Source organism: Arachis duranensis, chromosome 3 (assembly GCF_000817695.3).
Source record: "Arachis duranensis cultivar V14167 chromosome 3, aradu.V14167.gnm2.J7QH, whole genome shotgun sequence".
Taxonomy (NCBI): Eukaryota; Viridiplantae; Streptophyta; class Magnoliopsida; order Fabales; family Fabaceae; genus Arachis; species Arachis duranensis.
The window spans coordinates 122,334,027-122,349,471 of record NC_029774.3 but is presented as its reverse complement, the minus strand read 5'-3'; the positions used below and the strand labels follow the sequence as shown (position 1 = coordinate 122,349,471).

The 15,445-nt window shown below is 31.6% G+C and overlaps 3 protein-coding genes across 5 annotated transcripts; all 3 read left to right on the top strand.

The window, feature by feature from the left end:
• Positions 1–166: 166 nt before the first annotated feature.
• On the top strand, positions 167–4,639 carry LOC107481062 (double-stranded RNA-binding protein 4). 2 transcript variants are annotated; one of them, XM_016101270.2, is made up of 5 exons: positions 167–388; positions 1,362–1,615; positions 3,211–3,421; positions 3,508–3,925; positions 4,246–4,639. In XM_016101270.2, exons 1-5 carry the CDS (start codon positions 256–258, stop codon positions 4,283–4,285), a joined length of 1,056 nt encoding a protein of 351 aa, XP_015956756.1. In that variant the 5' UTR covers positions 167–255; the 3' UTR covers positions 4,286–4,639. The 2 variants fall into 2 exon arrangements, with proteins under 2 accessions (XP_015956756.1, XP_015956755.1); XM_016101269.3 differs by having other exon boundaries at positions 3,505–3,925.
• Positions 4,640–6,830: 2,191 nt separating this feature from the next.
• Positions 6,831–10,576, top strand: LOC107481063 (double-stranded RNA-binding protein 4). Of its 2 annotated transcripts, XM_052258813.1 has the most exons (7): positions 6,831–7,058; positions 7,682–7,769; positions 8,174–8,442; positions 8,853–9,060; positions 9,264–9,409; positions 9,548–9,857; positions 10,286–10,576. In XM_052258813.1, the coding sequence occupies exons 2-6, from the start codon at positions 7,745–7,747 to the stop codon at positions 9,605–9,607; spliced, it is 708 nt and encodes a 235-aa protein (XP_052114773.1). In that variant the 5' UTR covers positions 6,831–7,058; positions 7,682–7,744; the 3' UTR covers positions 9,608–9,857; positions 10,286–10,576. The 2 variants fall into 2 exon arrangements, 1 of the variants encoding a protein (XP_052114773.1); XR_008006953.1 differs by lacking the exons at positions 6,831–7,058; positions 7,682–7,769 and having other exon boundaries at positions 8,314–8,435; positions 9,138–9,857; positions 10,286–10,563.
• A 2,255-nt stretch (positions 10,577–12,831) lies between these two features.
• On the top strand, positions 12,832–14,642 carry LOC107480972 (putative transcription factor bHLH086). Its single transcript, XM_016101166.3, has 5 exons — positions 12,832–13,489; positions 13,616–13,723; positions 13,840–13,905; positions 13,984–14,049; positions 14,155–14,642. Exons 1-5 carry the CDS (start codon positions 12,878–12,880, stop codon positions 14,287–14,289), a joined length of 987 nt encoding a protein of 328 aa, XP_015956652.1. The 5' UTR covers positions 12,832–12,877; the 3' UTR covers positions 14,290–14,642.
• The last annotated feature ends 803 nt before the right edge of the window (positions 14,643–15,445 follow it).

The window sequence follows — 15,445 nt, the reverse complement described above, 5'->3', positions numbered from 1 at the left end:
AGTGTGGCTTTAGAATGTGTGGTTTGGATTTTGCCATGTAAGCATATCTTTAAAATTTGATTGTACCTATATTTCTCTTTAGGTTAAAGACTCCAAAGTTCAAAGTTCAAACACAGAGGAAATAACAGGGCCATATTAACGAGATGTATAATATACTAGTATTATTAGTTTATAATTCCACTTTGAAAAGTGAAAACCCTATCATCTTCCAAGACACATTCTTTCTCTCCCCTTGCTGTGTGATTCGAGCTTCAGATGGAGATTCCGACCCAGATTCAACTCCCCGAACATATGGCGGCTTCTTCATCTTCGCCTCAACCACCACCACAACCACCCACTTCTTCCTCTCTCGTTCAACATGTGTCTCCATCTTCCTCTCCTCTTCCTCGTAAGTCCCATTTCTCATATTTTTTCGTGGTTTCTGACATGCAAGACGAAAGAGTTATAAGCTTATAATGTTCTCTTTGAAAAGTTTAAAAATCCTTCTTTTCTTAAGAAAAACAATTACCAATTATGTTTCAGCTAGGATTTTTGAGGAATTTATGATTTTTTTAGTTGTAATTTTTAAATAAACTTATATCCTTTTTATGAAAAAATGAACAAGTTGTTTCTATATCCGGGTGCTATGACAATCTGTCTTAGGATCATATGGTGTGTGTTTTGGGGTTGGGGGAATATGAATATTACATATGAATTTGATGTATGAATGATGGATTCCTAACTAGCCCATTTTGCAGTTTCTACTATATTAATTTCCCTTGAAATTTTTCTTTGAATTTGTGTTGTTTGAGATTTATCAAAATGGGCAATGAAGGTTTGTACTTTGTAGCTTTTAGCATTTTTGCCCTTGAAACTGGTAGGTAAGATATTACTTACATACCATGGTTATGAATTTTGTGAGCCGGGGTATATTATTTGACCATTTGGTTCAAGTTAACTGAATTAGATTTAGATTGGAGTGTAAGATCATGAATTGTTTTCGGCAACATCTGTGTTAGCAAAATGCTGTCCAATTCCTGAGCTTTATTATGATTGGTTTCCCTTGAAAGATTTGCCTAAGCTTCATACTTGTGGGTCATTCAGTCAATTATAGATTTAGTCAATTATAGATTTACTTGCAAGTGCTCTGCTTTGGCGTCCCCAATGTAGCTGTTGTATAACCTGGTATTTGGTTGTTTTTTTAATGGTGTCTTCAACATTTAACTTCTAATGGTTAAAGTTTTGTTGACTTTATTGTCTTGAACATAGACAACATCTACTAAGTTGAAAATTTGAAATGTTCAACTGTCTCTTGCGGTCTATATAATGCTTATTATGGTTGCACCAATTTTTTGTTGATTGACTTTTGTTTGGTTCTCTAGAACACTTAAGGCACAAAAATCGCTTACAAGAATTTGCTCAGAGATCAAATATACCACTTCCTGGGTATCAAACGACTAATGAAGGGACTCCACATGCACCAAAGTTTAGGGCAACTGTGTGTGTGGATGGTACAAGCTATACCTCTCAAATGACTTTCTCTCAGAGAAAGGCTGCTGAACAAGATGCGGCGAGGATAGCACTGGAGAGCCTGAATGAAAAGATTAAAGACGATAGATGCCCTCTTGTTTCTGAGGTTTGATGTAACACAATCTTTAATCTTTAATATCAATTTTGTGAACTATTAACTAATTTCAAGCCAAAATAGTTCACTTAATAATGTTATGTTGTTACCTAACTTCCTTTTTTTTTGCCATGTTTTCTCTTGAGTATTTGTTAGTGCTACTTGATTCAACTTAAATTTTCTGTGTTATGAATTATGAAGGATTATATTTTCTTTTAATATTTGGAATTGGAGCTTATTGGTTCAACTTATTGCTTTGTATTCATTAGTATTACTTTCTTGCACAATGCACATTACCTGTTTGATGAATTGCTTTGTATTATGACTTATTATGTTTTTCTTTAGTATTTGATTTTCGGAGCTTAGTGGTTCAACTTATTGCCATGATTGATGAATTGCTTTATTTTCTTTTCCTGAATATTACGTTTGATGGATTCCTTTGTATTATAAATCCATTATATTTTTGTTTACTATTACTTCCTTGTACGTTACATATTTGATGAATTGCATTGTATTATGAAACATGAATTATTATGTTTTCCTTTAGTATTTGGTATTGGAGCTTATTGGTTCAACTTATTATAGTAATTGATGATTAGTTTTGCTTTCTTTTCTTGCATATTACATGTTTGATGAATTGCTTCGTATTATGAATTCATAATGTTTTTCTTTAGTATTATTTCTTTGCATGTTACATGTTTGATGAATTGCTTTGTATTATGAATTATTATGTTTTCCTTTAATATTTGGTATTGGGGCTTATTGGTTCAACTCATTTTAATTTTTGTACAGTTATTATTAGAAGGAAAAGAATGAATTTTATTAAAGTTGAGTATAAAAAAACTAGATTAAGAAGATAATATTACTACTAAAGAAAGGGCAACAGAAAAGTACTATGTCTAATGACTCTCAAATTGATGAAAGGAATATGAAAAACTTTCGGAAAAAGGAAAGTACTAGCTGATATGACTAATAGAGACTCATAAAAGAAAAAAGTATTTTATTTATATTGGAGAGAATTCAAGAAAAAATTGCAAGAGAAGGAAGTTTGTTGCAAGTACTTCATACCTACACGTAAGTTCAACAATATTGTATTTATTTTTTTTTTCTCAAACTCAGAATAGCAATCTGTTTTTTTTCTTCTGTTGTTACTATTATTTGTTGTTTTTTCATTTATGATTTTTGACTCTATTGCAATTAATTATTTAAAATGTTTTTTATTATATTCCATCACAGTTAATTTTGGTGAAAATATACCCGTGATATTTCAGGGGCAAAAATACTAGTCATATACAAATTTAGAGACCCTACTATAATTTATATTCTTTTCATGTTTTCCATCACTTTAGACATAGTTGAATAGTAGATTCAATTATGCTATTTGCTTTCCATTTTTGTGACTTGGTTGAAAAAAAACATTGTACAAGTATTGATTTTTTATTTTTGACTAGTGATATATGATATCATAAATAACTATTACTTAGAGGAAAATAAGATGTTAGGGGAATAACATCATTAATAGTTTTCCCTTTATCATAAATGCTCATTAAATATATAATATGTTTTTTTGCGAATCCCTTATACAACTATGTTGATTTTTGTTCCAGAATACTTCGATTTCCAAGTCTATCATGAACGAATATGCCACAAAGCTAAATGTAGAAAGGCCTACTTACAATACTGTTCAGCTAGAAGGGTTGCTTCCTCGCTTTATGTCTTTTGTGATCTTCAATGGTACAAAATACACTAGTGTTATTGGAAAAAACAAAAAAGAGGCCGAGCAGTTAGCAGCACGTGCTGCTATTCTTTCCATTCTTGGTATCATTTTGTTTGTGTAAACATATTTTTAATGTTCTTATTTGGATGTTCCAAGACTAATTAAAGTAAATGATTTTGTGAAGCAGGTGATTCTAGCTCAACAACACTGTATGAGATAATAAGATCAAAATCTAGTTTTTATGGAATAGCAAAACCAAATGAATCCCAAGTTACTAATGGAAGCATCGTCTTACCCATAGGAACTACAGAATATGCTTCTGACTTGCAGGATCATAAAGATAAAGAGGTTCCTATGGCCACTAATAATGGTGAGAAGAGAATTGATGTTGTTCCTGCTTCGTCCAATATGCTTTCATCATCTCAAGAGCTTCAGATGCCCATACATGTACCATGTGTTGAGGGCCCTTGTCCTCCAAAAAGTTCCTCTCTTCAGCCAGGAGGTTCAGAATTGGGTCAGCTGGCCGCTAGTGATGCTTCCAATTCCGGTTCAAAGAGGCGAAAGAACAAGAAGAAGGCAAATAAGAGGGCTCGGTTGGAATCCATGTAAGTATCTTTGTATCTCATTTTTGTCTTTTGCTGCATTTGCTAGATTTTGCTTCAACCAGTTTATACTTCTCCATGTGCATGTAGCTGCAAACTATAACTTATTTATCTTTATGACATGATTGGGGGTATTGGTGGTAGTAGTATAATGAAACTTCTGTATTGGTAAAATTGATGTGTTTAAACTTTGTAACGAGGATGGAAGAATAATTGTTACTACAATGGTTGATACTTATACATAGGCGCATGTTTCATGTGAAAGCTTGGTGCTCAAGAGGGATGTCTAATAATGTGTGTTATTGTGTTGTGAATATGTGCAGGTTACCAAGTGCAGCAGATCCTTGTTCAGTAGCACAATGATAATAAGGGAACGATCAAACTATTCTATGGAGTTAAATGTCTAACTTAGTTCTTGGGTAGAATCCTTGTTAGTATTATAAACATGAAGTAGTTTTTTTCTTTTGGAAAAGGCATTCCAACTTGTGTGTATATTTAGTGGAGATACTGATCTTGTATTTTTATTTCTGTCAAACTGAGTTGCAATTAGGTTTGTCATGAGCTCTACTTATTGTATGCAACAACAGATGCTTGGAGGTTGTAATGAATATGATTAGGTTGGCATGATGAGTTAGGTTTAGGTTAAATGATGCTCTACTTAACCATGTTCTTTATCTCAGTGAATGTATTAGTCACTATCATCGGTGTTGTTGAGTACTCTAGTTGTTAGATTTTACTTGGGTTTACTCATCTCTTTAAACACAAAATTTGTGTGTTAAATGTACTTTATGCATTGGAAAAAAAAATCTTTTGTTTCTTTCTTTTTCTTCCCCTTGAAAATGTATTAAATCATATTCTGACCAAGAAGGATATTTCATAAAGCGAAATGTTCTTACGATGTTCAGAGTAAACGTTGAAAATGTTCTCACAAATTTCATTCGTTAGTCAAATTTGTGTTCCAAATTTATCGATCAATCAAATTAGTTTTTAAAATTTTTTGATGTTAATCAAATTCTTCATTACTCAAGTTTTTGTCCAAATTTTGTTATTTTCACTTATTTTTGCGGTTTTTCTTTTGGGCAGATCTAGCTTCAAATTTTCACTAAACACTTTTATTATTTACAATTTTTTTAATAATTTTTGTTTATTTGTTATTTTTGTTAGTTCGTTTAGCGTTCTTATTCCTATATTTTTCACAATTACACTCACTTTAAAAAAAATTGAACAATATATTTCTCATTTTCTTATATCAGATTGGTATTTTGTACTTTCTGTTCTTCTACATTTAAATTTTTGTTCTACTCAAGTGTAGGGATTTTAAAAAACTATATTTTTAAAAAAAAATTGAATTCATTTGTGTATTTTTAATACATTTTTAAATTGAATTTTAAGTTTGTGGAGTTTAAAATGCTATAATAGATTTTTATTTTGGAAAAATTGTATTTATACTTTATATTAATAAGAACTTTTTCTCACCTCCAAAAATAAAATATTTTTTTTATAAACTAGAGATATTCTATAAAGCTACTTTAGGTTTAAAGGAGATTATATGGTGCTAAAGAGTATATTTATATACTAAATTAATTATTTAAAATTTCAATGCATGATATTATTTAACCTTTTATTATCATAAATATTAAAGTATAAGAAATTGGTCCATCAAAATATAAATTATCCAAATAAATCTAATTTTTTTTATATAACTTAGCAAATATATGACTAAAATTTGCCTATATTATAAAGAACACAATACTCATGAGTAGGGGTGTTCAAATTCAAACCAATCCAAATTCTAATCCAATCTAAACCGAAATCGATTAAAACTGCAATAATTCAGATTTAATTGGATTCTATTTTTTGCAAACCGCTGGATCAGATCGAATTTCGAATTTACTTTTCACAACCGATCCAATCAAATTCAAACCGCACAATGTACTATAATATTATTATTTTATTATTATATTTACAATTATGCTTATAACATGTTCAATTTGTTATATATTTTTATATTATTCATGTATTATTATTATTTAATAAATATTTTATGTTCAAAATATTATTTATTTGTTTATTTTAACTAACCTATAATTTTATTTCTATTGTTCTGTTATTGTTGGATTTTTAAGATATTATTGAGACTTGTTACGTTCTTGTTAATTATTTAAAATTTGATGTTGAGACTTGTTATATGTCTTTTTTTTAATTTACAAAACCGCAAATCCAATCAAATCCAAACCGCTTGAAATTGGATCGAATCGGATCGGATTTTTTTTAAAATACCATCCAATCCAAACCACATCGCAAGTAAATTAGTATTCGGATCGAATGAATTTTTTACTCAAAACTGATCCAAACCGCACCGCAAACACCCCTACTCATGAGTTTTGAGCATTTAATAATTGCACTAAATTAATTTTTATTCAAATAAGTCCCACTTTATATTATACTAAAGATTTTGATAAATTAGTCTTCATGGTCATTTTATAAAGCTATTAACAATCTCATTTTGTTTTGTTAATTCTCATTCATCTACTATTCTACTAATATAGACGAATCACGAAATAATAATTTGAAACTGATCTAATAATTGAAATTTGTTGGTACAGGCAAAAGCCTTTATCTTAAATTATTGATAAAATACATACTAAAATATAAATATACATTAAAATTAAATTAAACAATACATAAATATATTAGTGATTAATTTTAGTATACAGATAACATTTTTAAAAAATTAAATTACACACAATAAATTACAGAAGAAAAAATATTAGTGATTAATTTTAGTATACAGATAACATTTTTAAAAAATTAAATTACACACAATAAATTACAGAAAAAAAATATTAGTGATTAATTTTAGTATACAGATAACATTTTTAAACAATTAAATTACACACAATAAATTACAGAAGAAAAAGAAAACTCTAAAATTGCGCTTCCAGCTGCCACCTTCCCTCTCCCCCTGAGATTCGAGCTTCACTCACTGAGTCACTGACTCGTTTGATGGCGCCCCCTACCGAAATCAAAGCTGCTGGCTCCAACGTGGCGGTGCCTTCTGCATCATCGTCTCAACCGTTGCGGCCGCCACAACCTTCATCTGCCTCTTCCTCCTCCTCTGCTCCTCCTCCTCCTTGTAAGTCTTCTCTCCACACCCAATTTCTCTGCTATTGCTTGTTTGCTCAGAACCACGAGAAGGAAAGTTCGGATATTTTATTTTTCAAAATTCTAAAAATCTTTTTCCCCCTCCCTCTCAGCTTGTGGGGTTTTGAGGGATACAGGATTCGGTTGTTAAATAGAATTGGTATCTTCTAATGAAAATTGAATGGCATTCCCTTATTATTTAAATATACCGGCTTTGGACAAGGTATTTCTAGCAAGTGCTGTGACATCAGCTAGTACGATCCTCTCATGCGTGTTTTGGTATTGGGTGGAAATTTATATGATATTGATCGATGAATGATGAATTCCCAACTTACTTACCCAACTTTGCAGTTTTTACAATATCAATTTTCATTTAGAATTACTGTGTCGTGGAGGTTCATGAAAATGGCCATCTTAAAGTTTACAGCTTTGATCATTTCATGAAAATAGTATTTCTGTTAACTGATTGTAAATTTCTATTTTTTAGTGTTCCTATAGCTATTTGAGTATTGGACAGTACATTTTGAATGTAGTAAGCTACGTCTGCTAGATATTGGTAGATAAGGCATTTGTTGACTTTTAAAAACTAACAAACTATTGTTGTGATATTTGCAGATGGTGCCATATTGTTTAAGCCATTTGGTTCAACGTAACTGAATTAGATCACAGTGTCAGATCATGAATCTTTCCTGGAAAAATCTAGGTTAGTGAATGTGGTCCAATTCAACCAACTAAAGTCCATGAGATTTATTATGATTGGTTCCAGATGAAAACATTGTTAAGGCTTCATATTTGTGTGTCATTCAACCAACAATATAGATGTAATGACTTGTGATTGATCCTTTTCAAGAGGGCTTAGGTTGCTGTTGCATAGGTTGGTATTTAACTTTTCTAGAGTGTCTTCAAAAGTTATCTTATTGATTGTTAAAAAATTTTGCAGACTCCCAAATAACCTAAATTTAAACGGCATCCTCTAATTATAAAATATGATCTGTTAAGTAGAATCTTGTGGTCTAGTTTATATTCACTATGGTCACAAGCACTAATTTGAGATTTAGCATGTAGACAGGTATCTAATTTGTCAATTGATTTTCTCGTGTTTCCCAGTGCAGTTAGATTACAAGCAGTGTTTGGAAGACCTTGCTCAAAAATTAAACATAGTTCTTCCAGAGTATGAAACAACTCGTGATAGATCTTCAGAAGTTGCAATGTATAGGTCAACTGTGCTGGTGGATGGAATGAGTTTTACGTCTGAGATCACTTATTCACTTTATCCACTCGAAAGGCTGCTGAACAAGATATTGCCAGAGTTGCTTTTAAGAACCTATCTAAGAAAGTTAAAGATCATGGATGTGCTCTTGTTTGTGAGGTTTGATGTAATATACTTTTAAATATCAATTTTTTGAATTGATATTCAGACCAAATATACCAATCATGTTACCTGACTTTCTATGTTCTATTACAATGTTTTCTTTTGAATATTTGTTAGTTTTACAACTTCAGAGATCTTATTCTATTTTACCTTTTAGGGTTCATTTACTACCACTTTTAGATTTGGTATAGTTATGTTATGCACTTTTAGTGAGTCAAATATTTATCATTTTGTTGGGCCTGTCCAAAAACTAACATTATACTAGCATTGACTGTTTACTGTTTGATATCATTGTAAGTCATCACTAATAGAAAAACAAGATGAGGGAGAAATATCATCATTGTTAGTGCTCCATTAGGTATATTATATTTCTTTCTAGAACCCTTATATTAGTGCTTCTTGTGGTTCTTCCAGAATACTGCATTTGCCAAGTCTGCTTTGGATGAATATGCTGCAAAACTGAATACAAGACCTACTTATAACCCTGTTAAGCTAGAAGGGCCACCTCCTTGTTTTGAATGTTCTGTGATCTTTGATGCCACACAATACACGGGGGATACTGCTAAAGACAAAAGCGAGGCTGAGCAGTTAGCAGCACGTGCTGTTCTTCTTTCAATTCTAGGTACGTTTTTATTTGTGCCTTATACAAATTTTTAGAAGTTCCTACTTGGATGCACAGTGATTAATTAAAGTAAACAGTTCTTTACAACAGGTGGTGTTAACGCAGCAACACTTTACGGGATGATAAAATCACTATCTAGAATTTATGCAGCATGCGAAGGAAACAACATCCAATGTGTTGTCACTGGCCTGTATCATCCACAGCAACTATAGGACATGCTTCTAATATGCAGGATCATAAAGATAATATAGTTGCAACTACAGTACACGCTTCTGATCTACAGGATCATAAAGATAAGAAAGCTGGAACTAAAAGATGTGCTTCTGTTTGGCTGGCCAATAAAAATAAGGTAGTTGCAACTACAAGACATGCTTCTGATCCGCAAAATCATAAAGCTAAGGAAGTTACAACTACAGTACACACTTCTGATCCACAGAATCATAAAAATAAGAAAGTTGGAACTATTACACACGCTTTTGTTCCGCAGGACAATAAAGATATAGTTGCAACTACAGGACTTGCTTCTGATCAGAACCATAAAAGATAAGGAAGTTTCTACTTCAGGACATGCATTTAATCCACAGGACCATAAAAGTAAGGATAAAAATAAAAAGAGAATTAAACCTGCTTCTTCCAAAATGTTTTCCTCATTTCAGAAGCCTGAAGGTGAACCATCTCTCGAGGCCATCAAGCTTCTGAAGCTCTTTCTTCAACCAGGATGTTCAAAATGACGGACTTGGCAAGATACTGCTAATGGTTCCAATTCAGAAAAGAGGCAAAAGACTGCTGGAATCTCCGTAAGTTTCTTCATATCATATTTGTTTTTGGCTTCATTTACCGTATTTTTCTTCAGCTGTGCTTCATAGTTTTCCATGTCCATGTAGCTTTAGCTATAAACAATAACTTTTATTCCAGTCATGATTCCAGTGTCATAATTTACACACATCCACATTGCGTAGCAAGATTGTCTAGATAGATCTTAATGCTTTGTCAGTTTCATGCAAATTTTGTCCTCCCCACCCCCGATATACATATAAGTATCAAACTTGTTCATCCATGCTTTAAACGAGCCATCTGAAACTATATACTTTGTTTCAAGGAGGGAAGAATTACTTGTTTCAATGGTTGATACTTGTTACTGGTTGCATTGCATGCTGTTTCAAAGCTTATTGTTCTGGAGGTGTGTCTTACATTTCTTTGGATGTTCTGTTGCGAGTATTTGCAGGCTACCGCTGCAGCTGTTCATTGTTCTGCAGCACAACAATTTGAACGAGCCAATCAAACTATTATGTTGGATTGAAGATCTAGTCCTCTCTGTACAAAACCTTTGTACTATGAAAAAAAGTATTTAGTTTTTATTTAGTTTGTATTTATTGGCGTCAAGCTGAGTAGCAATTGATAATGTTATAGTTAAATCGCTGATTATGTTCATTTTGGAAAAGATGATTGCTTATCTTTCTTAAGGAATACACTTTAATTATAAGTACATTTGAAGTTAAAATAAATTAGTAAGCATTCATGATCACATCAATATATGGAAGGATGATTTAGAAAGATTTCATCATCTATTGCTGCTTTGAAATTAAGTACAAATATAACTTATAAATAAATTAGCCATCTGTATTCAAACAACATTGGAAGTCTATTAAGAGAACAAACCAGTTGGCAAATGCATACATAATGTTATCATGGATTTGGAAGATAAGAATGTGAAGGGTCATGTAATGGATCTTAGAACATTGTGAGAAGAACTTGGTTAGACAGTTTCCTTGAGACAAGGAGAAGGAATTTCTCCTTTTTCCAATGCCAGCTCTTGAATTTTCCCCCTTGGAGCAAAACATGTGGATTACGATCTTCATTGGGTCTACAAAAAGATTATACTTAACTGTCTTTCATCAACATTCAGAACTCCTGCCCCCAAGGGAAGAAAAAAAAAGGGGATGAAGTTTAAAAAAAATCCAAAAACAATGATGAAGGAATGAAATTTACGGGTTGACCGTTCTTTTCTTTTGTTCTTGACCAGCGGTAAATGGTGACTAAGTAATTGAAGCTTAAACTTCGTTTTTTTTTTGGTCTTAACTTCGTTTTAAACTATGGTTCACATGGTTAACATCCCCTGGTTGAGTTTACTTCAGTTTTCTTTTCTCACGGTATCCTTAGTCCGGCAAATTAAGAATTAATTCATTACGGATTTGAGCTCCATTCAAGAGTTTATTGCTGGCCAATGAGTTACTGTATGCACAAGGCAAGATTCAAACCATCGATACTTGTTTAAACAAACTAATAAACTAACTACTAGATCAACCCAAATTGGTTGAGTTTACTTCAGTTAACTCGCTTGCTTTGTTATATGCAAATTATGGTTTGTTGCTCTGAACTTAGCGCTAATGATAGAATAATAATTTTGTTTTAGCTCACTTGTCTTAAGTAAATTTTTGAAGTTTGAATTTTATCTTGTGTGTGCAATTAAAAATAATCATTTGAGTGAAGATCAACAGATATTTTAAAATCCAATCCAATCATGTTAGGTATACACTAAAATCAGCCAATATAAAATATGTTAGAATACAAAATATATATTAAAAATGAGTTAAATATATATATACACCGTGGTTGATTTCAGTAATTAATTTTAGTGTACAAATAATATTTTTGAATACAATAAAAACTATGACTTACTTAACATGTTAACGTGGGTTAAAATTCAATTTGCATCTTCAAATCATAGTTTGAAGGATGGTAACAAAATCTAAAGACGCTATGAATATATGCTGAGTTCTCTATGTTAATTTTTGGTTTTTTGCCTCCTCAAAACTTTTTACCTTGTATATGGGGTTGCTGAATTTTTATAAATTAGAATCTGTGTGACGCGTATTAAGATATTAGCTATCATTCTGTGAGTAAATTGTGTTTAGGAATCGTATTTTCAGAATTTTGTCCACTGAATCTAACATATCTTGAAAGAGATTTTTGTTTGAAGCTGTTAAATGTTTACGAATTTCACTTACATTTGTTTGAAATATAAATAAATATAGAGAGTTTTAATTTTTTTTTACTAAGAACTTCAATTTTCTCCTCTTTCTATCTTAGTTCAAAATAAATTTATATTCATGATTTAATATTTAAAACTAATAAATATTTAACTCGCTTTAATACTATCTAATTTTACAACACATACAATATAATTCAGAAAGTAACATAAAACCGTCATGATAATCAATGTTGTTACTTGTTAGCCTTTTCAACAAGAACTAGTGGATACAGTTACACACAGAAACAGAATGTTAATCAACAAATAGCAATAAAATATGATTAAGTGAGTGAAAGGAAGCATAGAAGAAGCTACATGAAGTAGCTCTCCAGCTTCTTCATCACATAGAGACGTGTGGGTTATGCATAGGATCCGGCGATCCTTATGCTGATTATTTCCCATGCATTTTTTTAATCTATTTTCTACTTGCAATGCATTAACTACTGCCAGCTAACAATCCCAATACAAACATGGATTAAACTAACACCAAGGAATTGAGGGCCTCAATTAAATTTTATTTTTTGTTAGGTCGTTAAAAATTTCTATTATATTAATAACTAATTTTCACTACTTAAACCCTATGACTTTAAAATCACATAAAGTCAACTGTAAATTTGTGGATGTATGCCCTTGACAAACTTTTCATGCAAAATAAGTAAGTAATTATTAGAAGGTGGGTTTGAATATTTGACATTACAAATAGGCCTTCCCTTTCTTGTTGTCACCCTCATTACTAAAACAGCCTTAGTTAGTTGCTTTTGCAATTTGTTATCGTTAGACTCTCTAATGGCACTGGCCAGAGACCAAATTCCTCATGATTCAAGCATGGGAAGCAAGGTTCAAAGTTGTGTTTTCAATGAAAATAATGAGTACCACAAATCAGTGCTAGAAGAGGAAGATGGCTCACAAAGCACCAATGGGTTCAGCAATGATTCAGCTATAACCCATTCTCCTCCTCTATGTGGCAATGCCTATGCTTATAAGGCCACAAACTATCAACTTGAGGAGGAACAACAATCTCTGATTGATTTCAAAGGTAGTTGCTACAACACTTTAACACAAGTAGCTAGTGAATCTTTGCTTAACTTTGAGCAGAACAGAATGGTCCCTGGCAACAGCTACATGAAAGATGACACTAATGTTTGGGACAACAATCTGCATCATCAATGGAGTCAGATTAGTCCAAGAAGCACTTCAGAGCTGCGACCGGTGCAGGATTCAAGTTGCTTCCAGTCTTCTAGTAGTAGCTACAGCACCATAGTCAACAGTGCAAAAGAGAAGCAATTACATGGTGAGAGTTCATCATATGGTTGGTTCTATTCTCAACAAACTATACCTGCTCATAGCATCCAGGACCCTGCAGTTCAAGAACCAATATCCAAAAAGCGCATTTCAATGGTATTAATTGTTGCTTTTTTAAGGCCTCTTAGTTAGTTTCTGTTTTTCATTTTCAGAACTAGTTTTTACAGAAACTTTGTGAAATTTGAATGGAGATTGAGATCAGTTTTTGTGTTTAATTTGCAGCAGGCTGAGAAAATGAAAGCTGCCAAGAAGCAATGCACAGATGAGAGTAAAATGCCAAAATCCAACAAGTTAGGAGCATCCAAGGATCCTCAAAGTGTTGCTGCTAAGGTTTGCTTCAATCTTAAGTCAATTTATTTTAGTTAGATACAATTTTGATTGCAAATTAAGCAAGGATTAAAATATGATGAGATTCAATGTTGATTATTAGAATGTTTGTCTCACAGAATAGAAGAGAGAGGATAAGTGAGCGGCTCAAGATACTACAAGAACTAGTTCCCAATGGCTCCAAAGTAGGGATTTTCTTCTTCTTATTTAGCAGTAACTTTACATATTATTCATTATTCTAACTCTAGAAGTGAATTAATCAGGTTGATTTGGTTACAATGCTGGAGAAAGCAATTAGCTATGTGAAGTTTCTTCAGCTTCAAGTGAAGGTGAGACTTATAGTTTCTTAATACATGAATTCTTAAGTGCTATATATGAACTGAAATAGGAATTGACATGTTTAATTTTCTGTGTTATTATTGTTGATGGTGAAGGTGTTGGCAGCTGATGAATTTTGGCCTGTTCAAGGTGGAAAAGCTCCTGATATCTCTCAAGTAAAAGAAGCCATTGATGCAATTCTTTCATCCCAAAGATCAGAGAAACAAGTTCAGCAACCTCAAAGTAGATGATGATGATCATCATCATCATGGATATTCTATGAATACTATAGTGTCATAATTAAATAATTGAAGAACAACTTTAGCAGAAGAGCAAGAGAAGCCTTGCTCTGATGAGAGTTGGTCGTTCTGAAGGGCATTTTAGAAATTCAGAATGCATCATCGTGACCATTAAGAATATGTTAATTAACTTATAAATCAATCTTTAATATTTAATTAGCTTCCAAGTTGAACATTATATTTATTGCGCTTTTTTTTAAGCAGTGTATGCTACTGGCATGGGGCTGCTAATAACTTAACATGCCCAACATCATATATTATCTGTATGACAACCTTGTACTTTTATAATTATCTCTATTAATTAATTAGCGGTGATGAATGATCAAAGTATGTTCTGATATTATTAGATCTAAAGCATATAAGTATTCCTACCTTCTCCATTTTCCGTTATATATATGTAGTAAATTAAATTACCTTTTATTATGTTGTAAATGTTATAATTACCACGAAATTAAATGGAAAAGAAGAGATCAAGATGCTAATAATATAAAGTAATACTATACATTTAAGTTTTTTATGAACTAAATTTAATCAAGTTAAATAATAAAATTTTAATAATGTTAGGAAGACAAAAAAAACAGCCAAAAATTACTTTATTTAGTATTTATTAATTGACGTAATAATTAATATTGGTTAATATTAGACTAATTTAGTTAAACTTGATTAATAAAAATATTTGGATGTGTAACATTATTTAATAATATATTATATGCATTTTGTCTCAAATGTCAAAATAATAATCCTGCTTGCTATTGCTGGCAATTATTAGTGAAAGTGAAAGATATAAAATTGTACACTGTTCTTTGACTTTTCTCTCCGTTGACCATATCTGCATGAGCTGTTACAAAATGTAGTAGCAATGGTAGTAGGGTGTAAGACATTAATTTTATCTTTGAAGTTTTAGTTGTATTTTTTTGTCTTTGAAATTAAGTATATTGGTCTCTTAATCAATTTTCAACAGTAATTCAATAAATTGAATAATAAATTGACACTATTTTATCACGTTAGACAATAATAAAATAACGTTATTTGCATTTAGCTTTCAATTAAAGTAAAATTGACAGATAGAAGTAATATATATAACTAAAAAAAACCTAGTTGCAATAAC

Bases quoted from the DNA above. Each gene is read 5' to 3' on its own strand.
- LOC107480972 (XM_016101166.3), top strand. From the start codon at position 12,878: ATGGCACTGGCCAGAGACCAAATTCCTCATGATTCAAGCATGGGAAGC. The intron at 13,724-13,839 runs GTTTGCTTCAAT...TTTGTCTCACAG, and splicing joins CTCAAAGTGTTGCTGCTAAG to AATAGAAGAGAGAGGATAAG. The intron at 14,050-14,154 runs GTGAGACTTATA...TTGATGGTGAAG, and splicing joins TTCTTCAGCTTCAAGTGAAG to GTGTTGGCAGCTGATGAATT.
- LOC107481062 (XM_016101269.3), top strand. From the start codon at position 256: ATGGAGATTCCGACCCAGATTCAACTCCCCGAACATATGGCGGCTTCT. The intron at 389-1,361 runs GTAAGTCCCATT...TTGGTTCTCTAG, and splicing joins ATCTTCCTCTCCTCTTCCTC to AACACTTAAGGCACAAAAAT. The intron at 3,422-3,504 runs GTATCATTTTGT...GATTTTGTGAAG, and splicing joins TGCTATTCTTTCCATTCTTG to CAGGTGATTCTAGCTCAACA.
- LOC107481063 (XM_052258813.1), top strand. From the start codon at position 7,745: ATGAATCTTTCCTGGAAAAATCTAG. The intron at 7,770-8,173 runs GTTAGTGAATGT...CGTGTTTCCCAG, and splicing joins TCTTTCCTGGAAAAATCTAG to TGCAGTTAGATTACAAGCAG. The intron at 9,061-9,263 runs GTACGTTTTTAT...TATCATCCACAG, and splicing joins TGTTCTTCTTTCAATTCTAG to CAACTATAGGACATGCTTCT.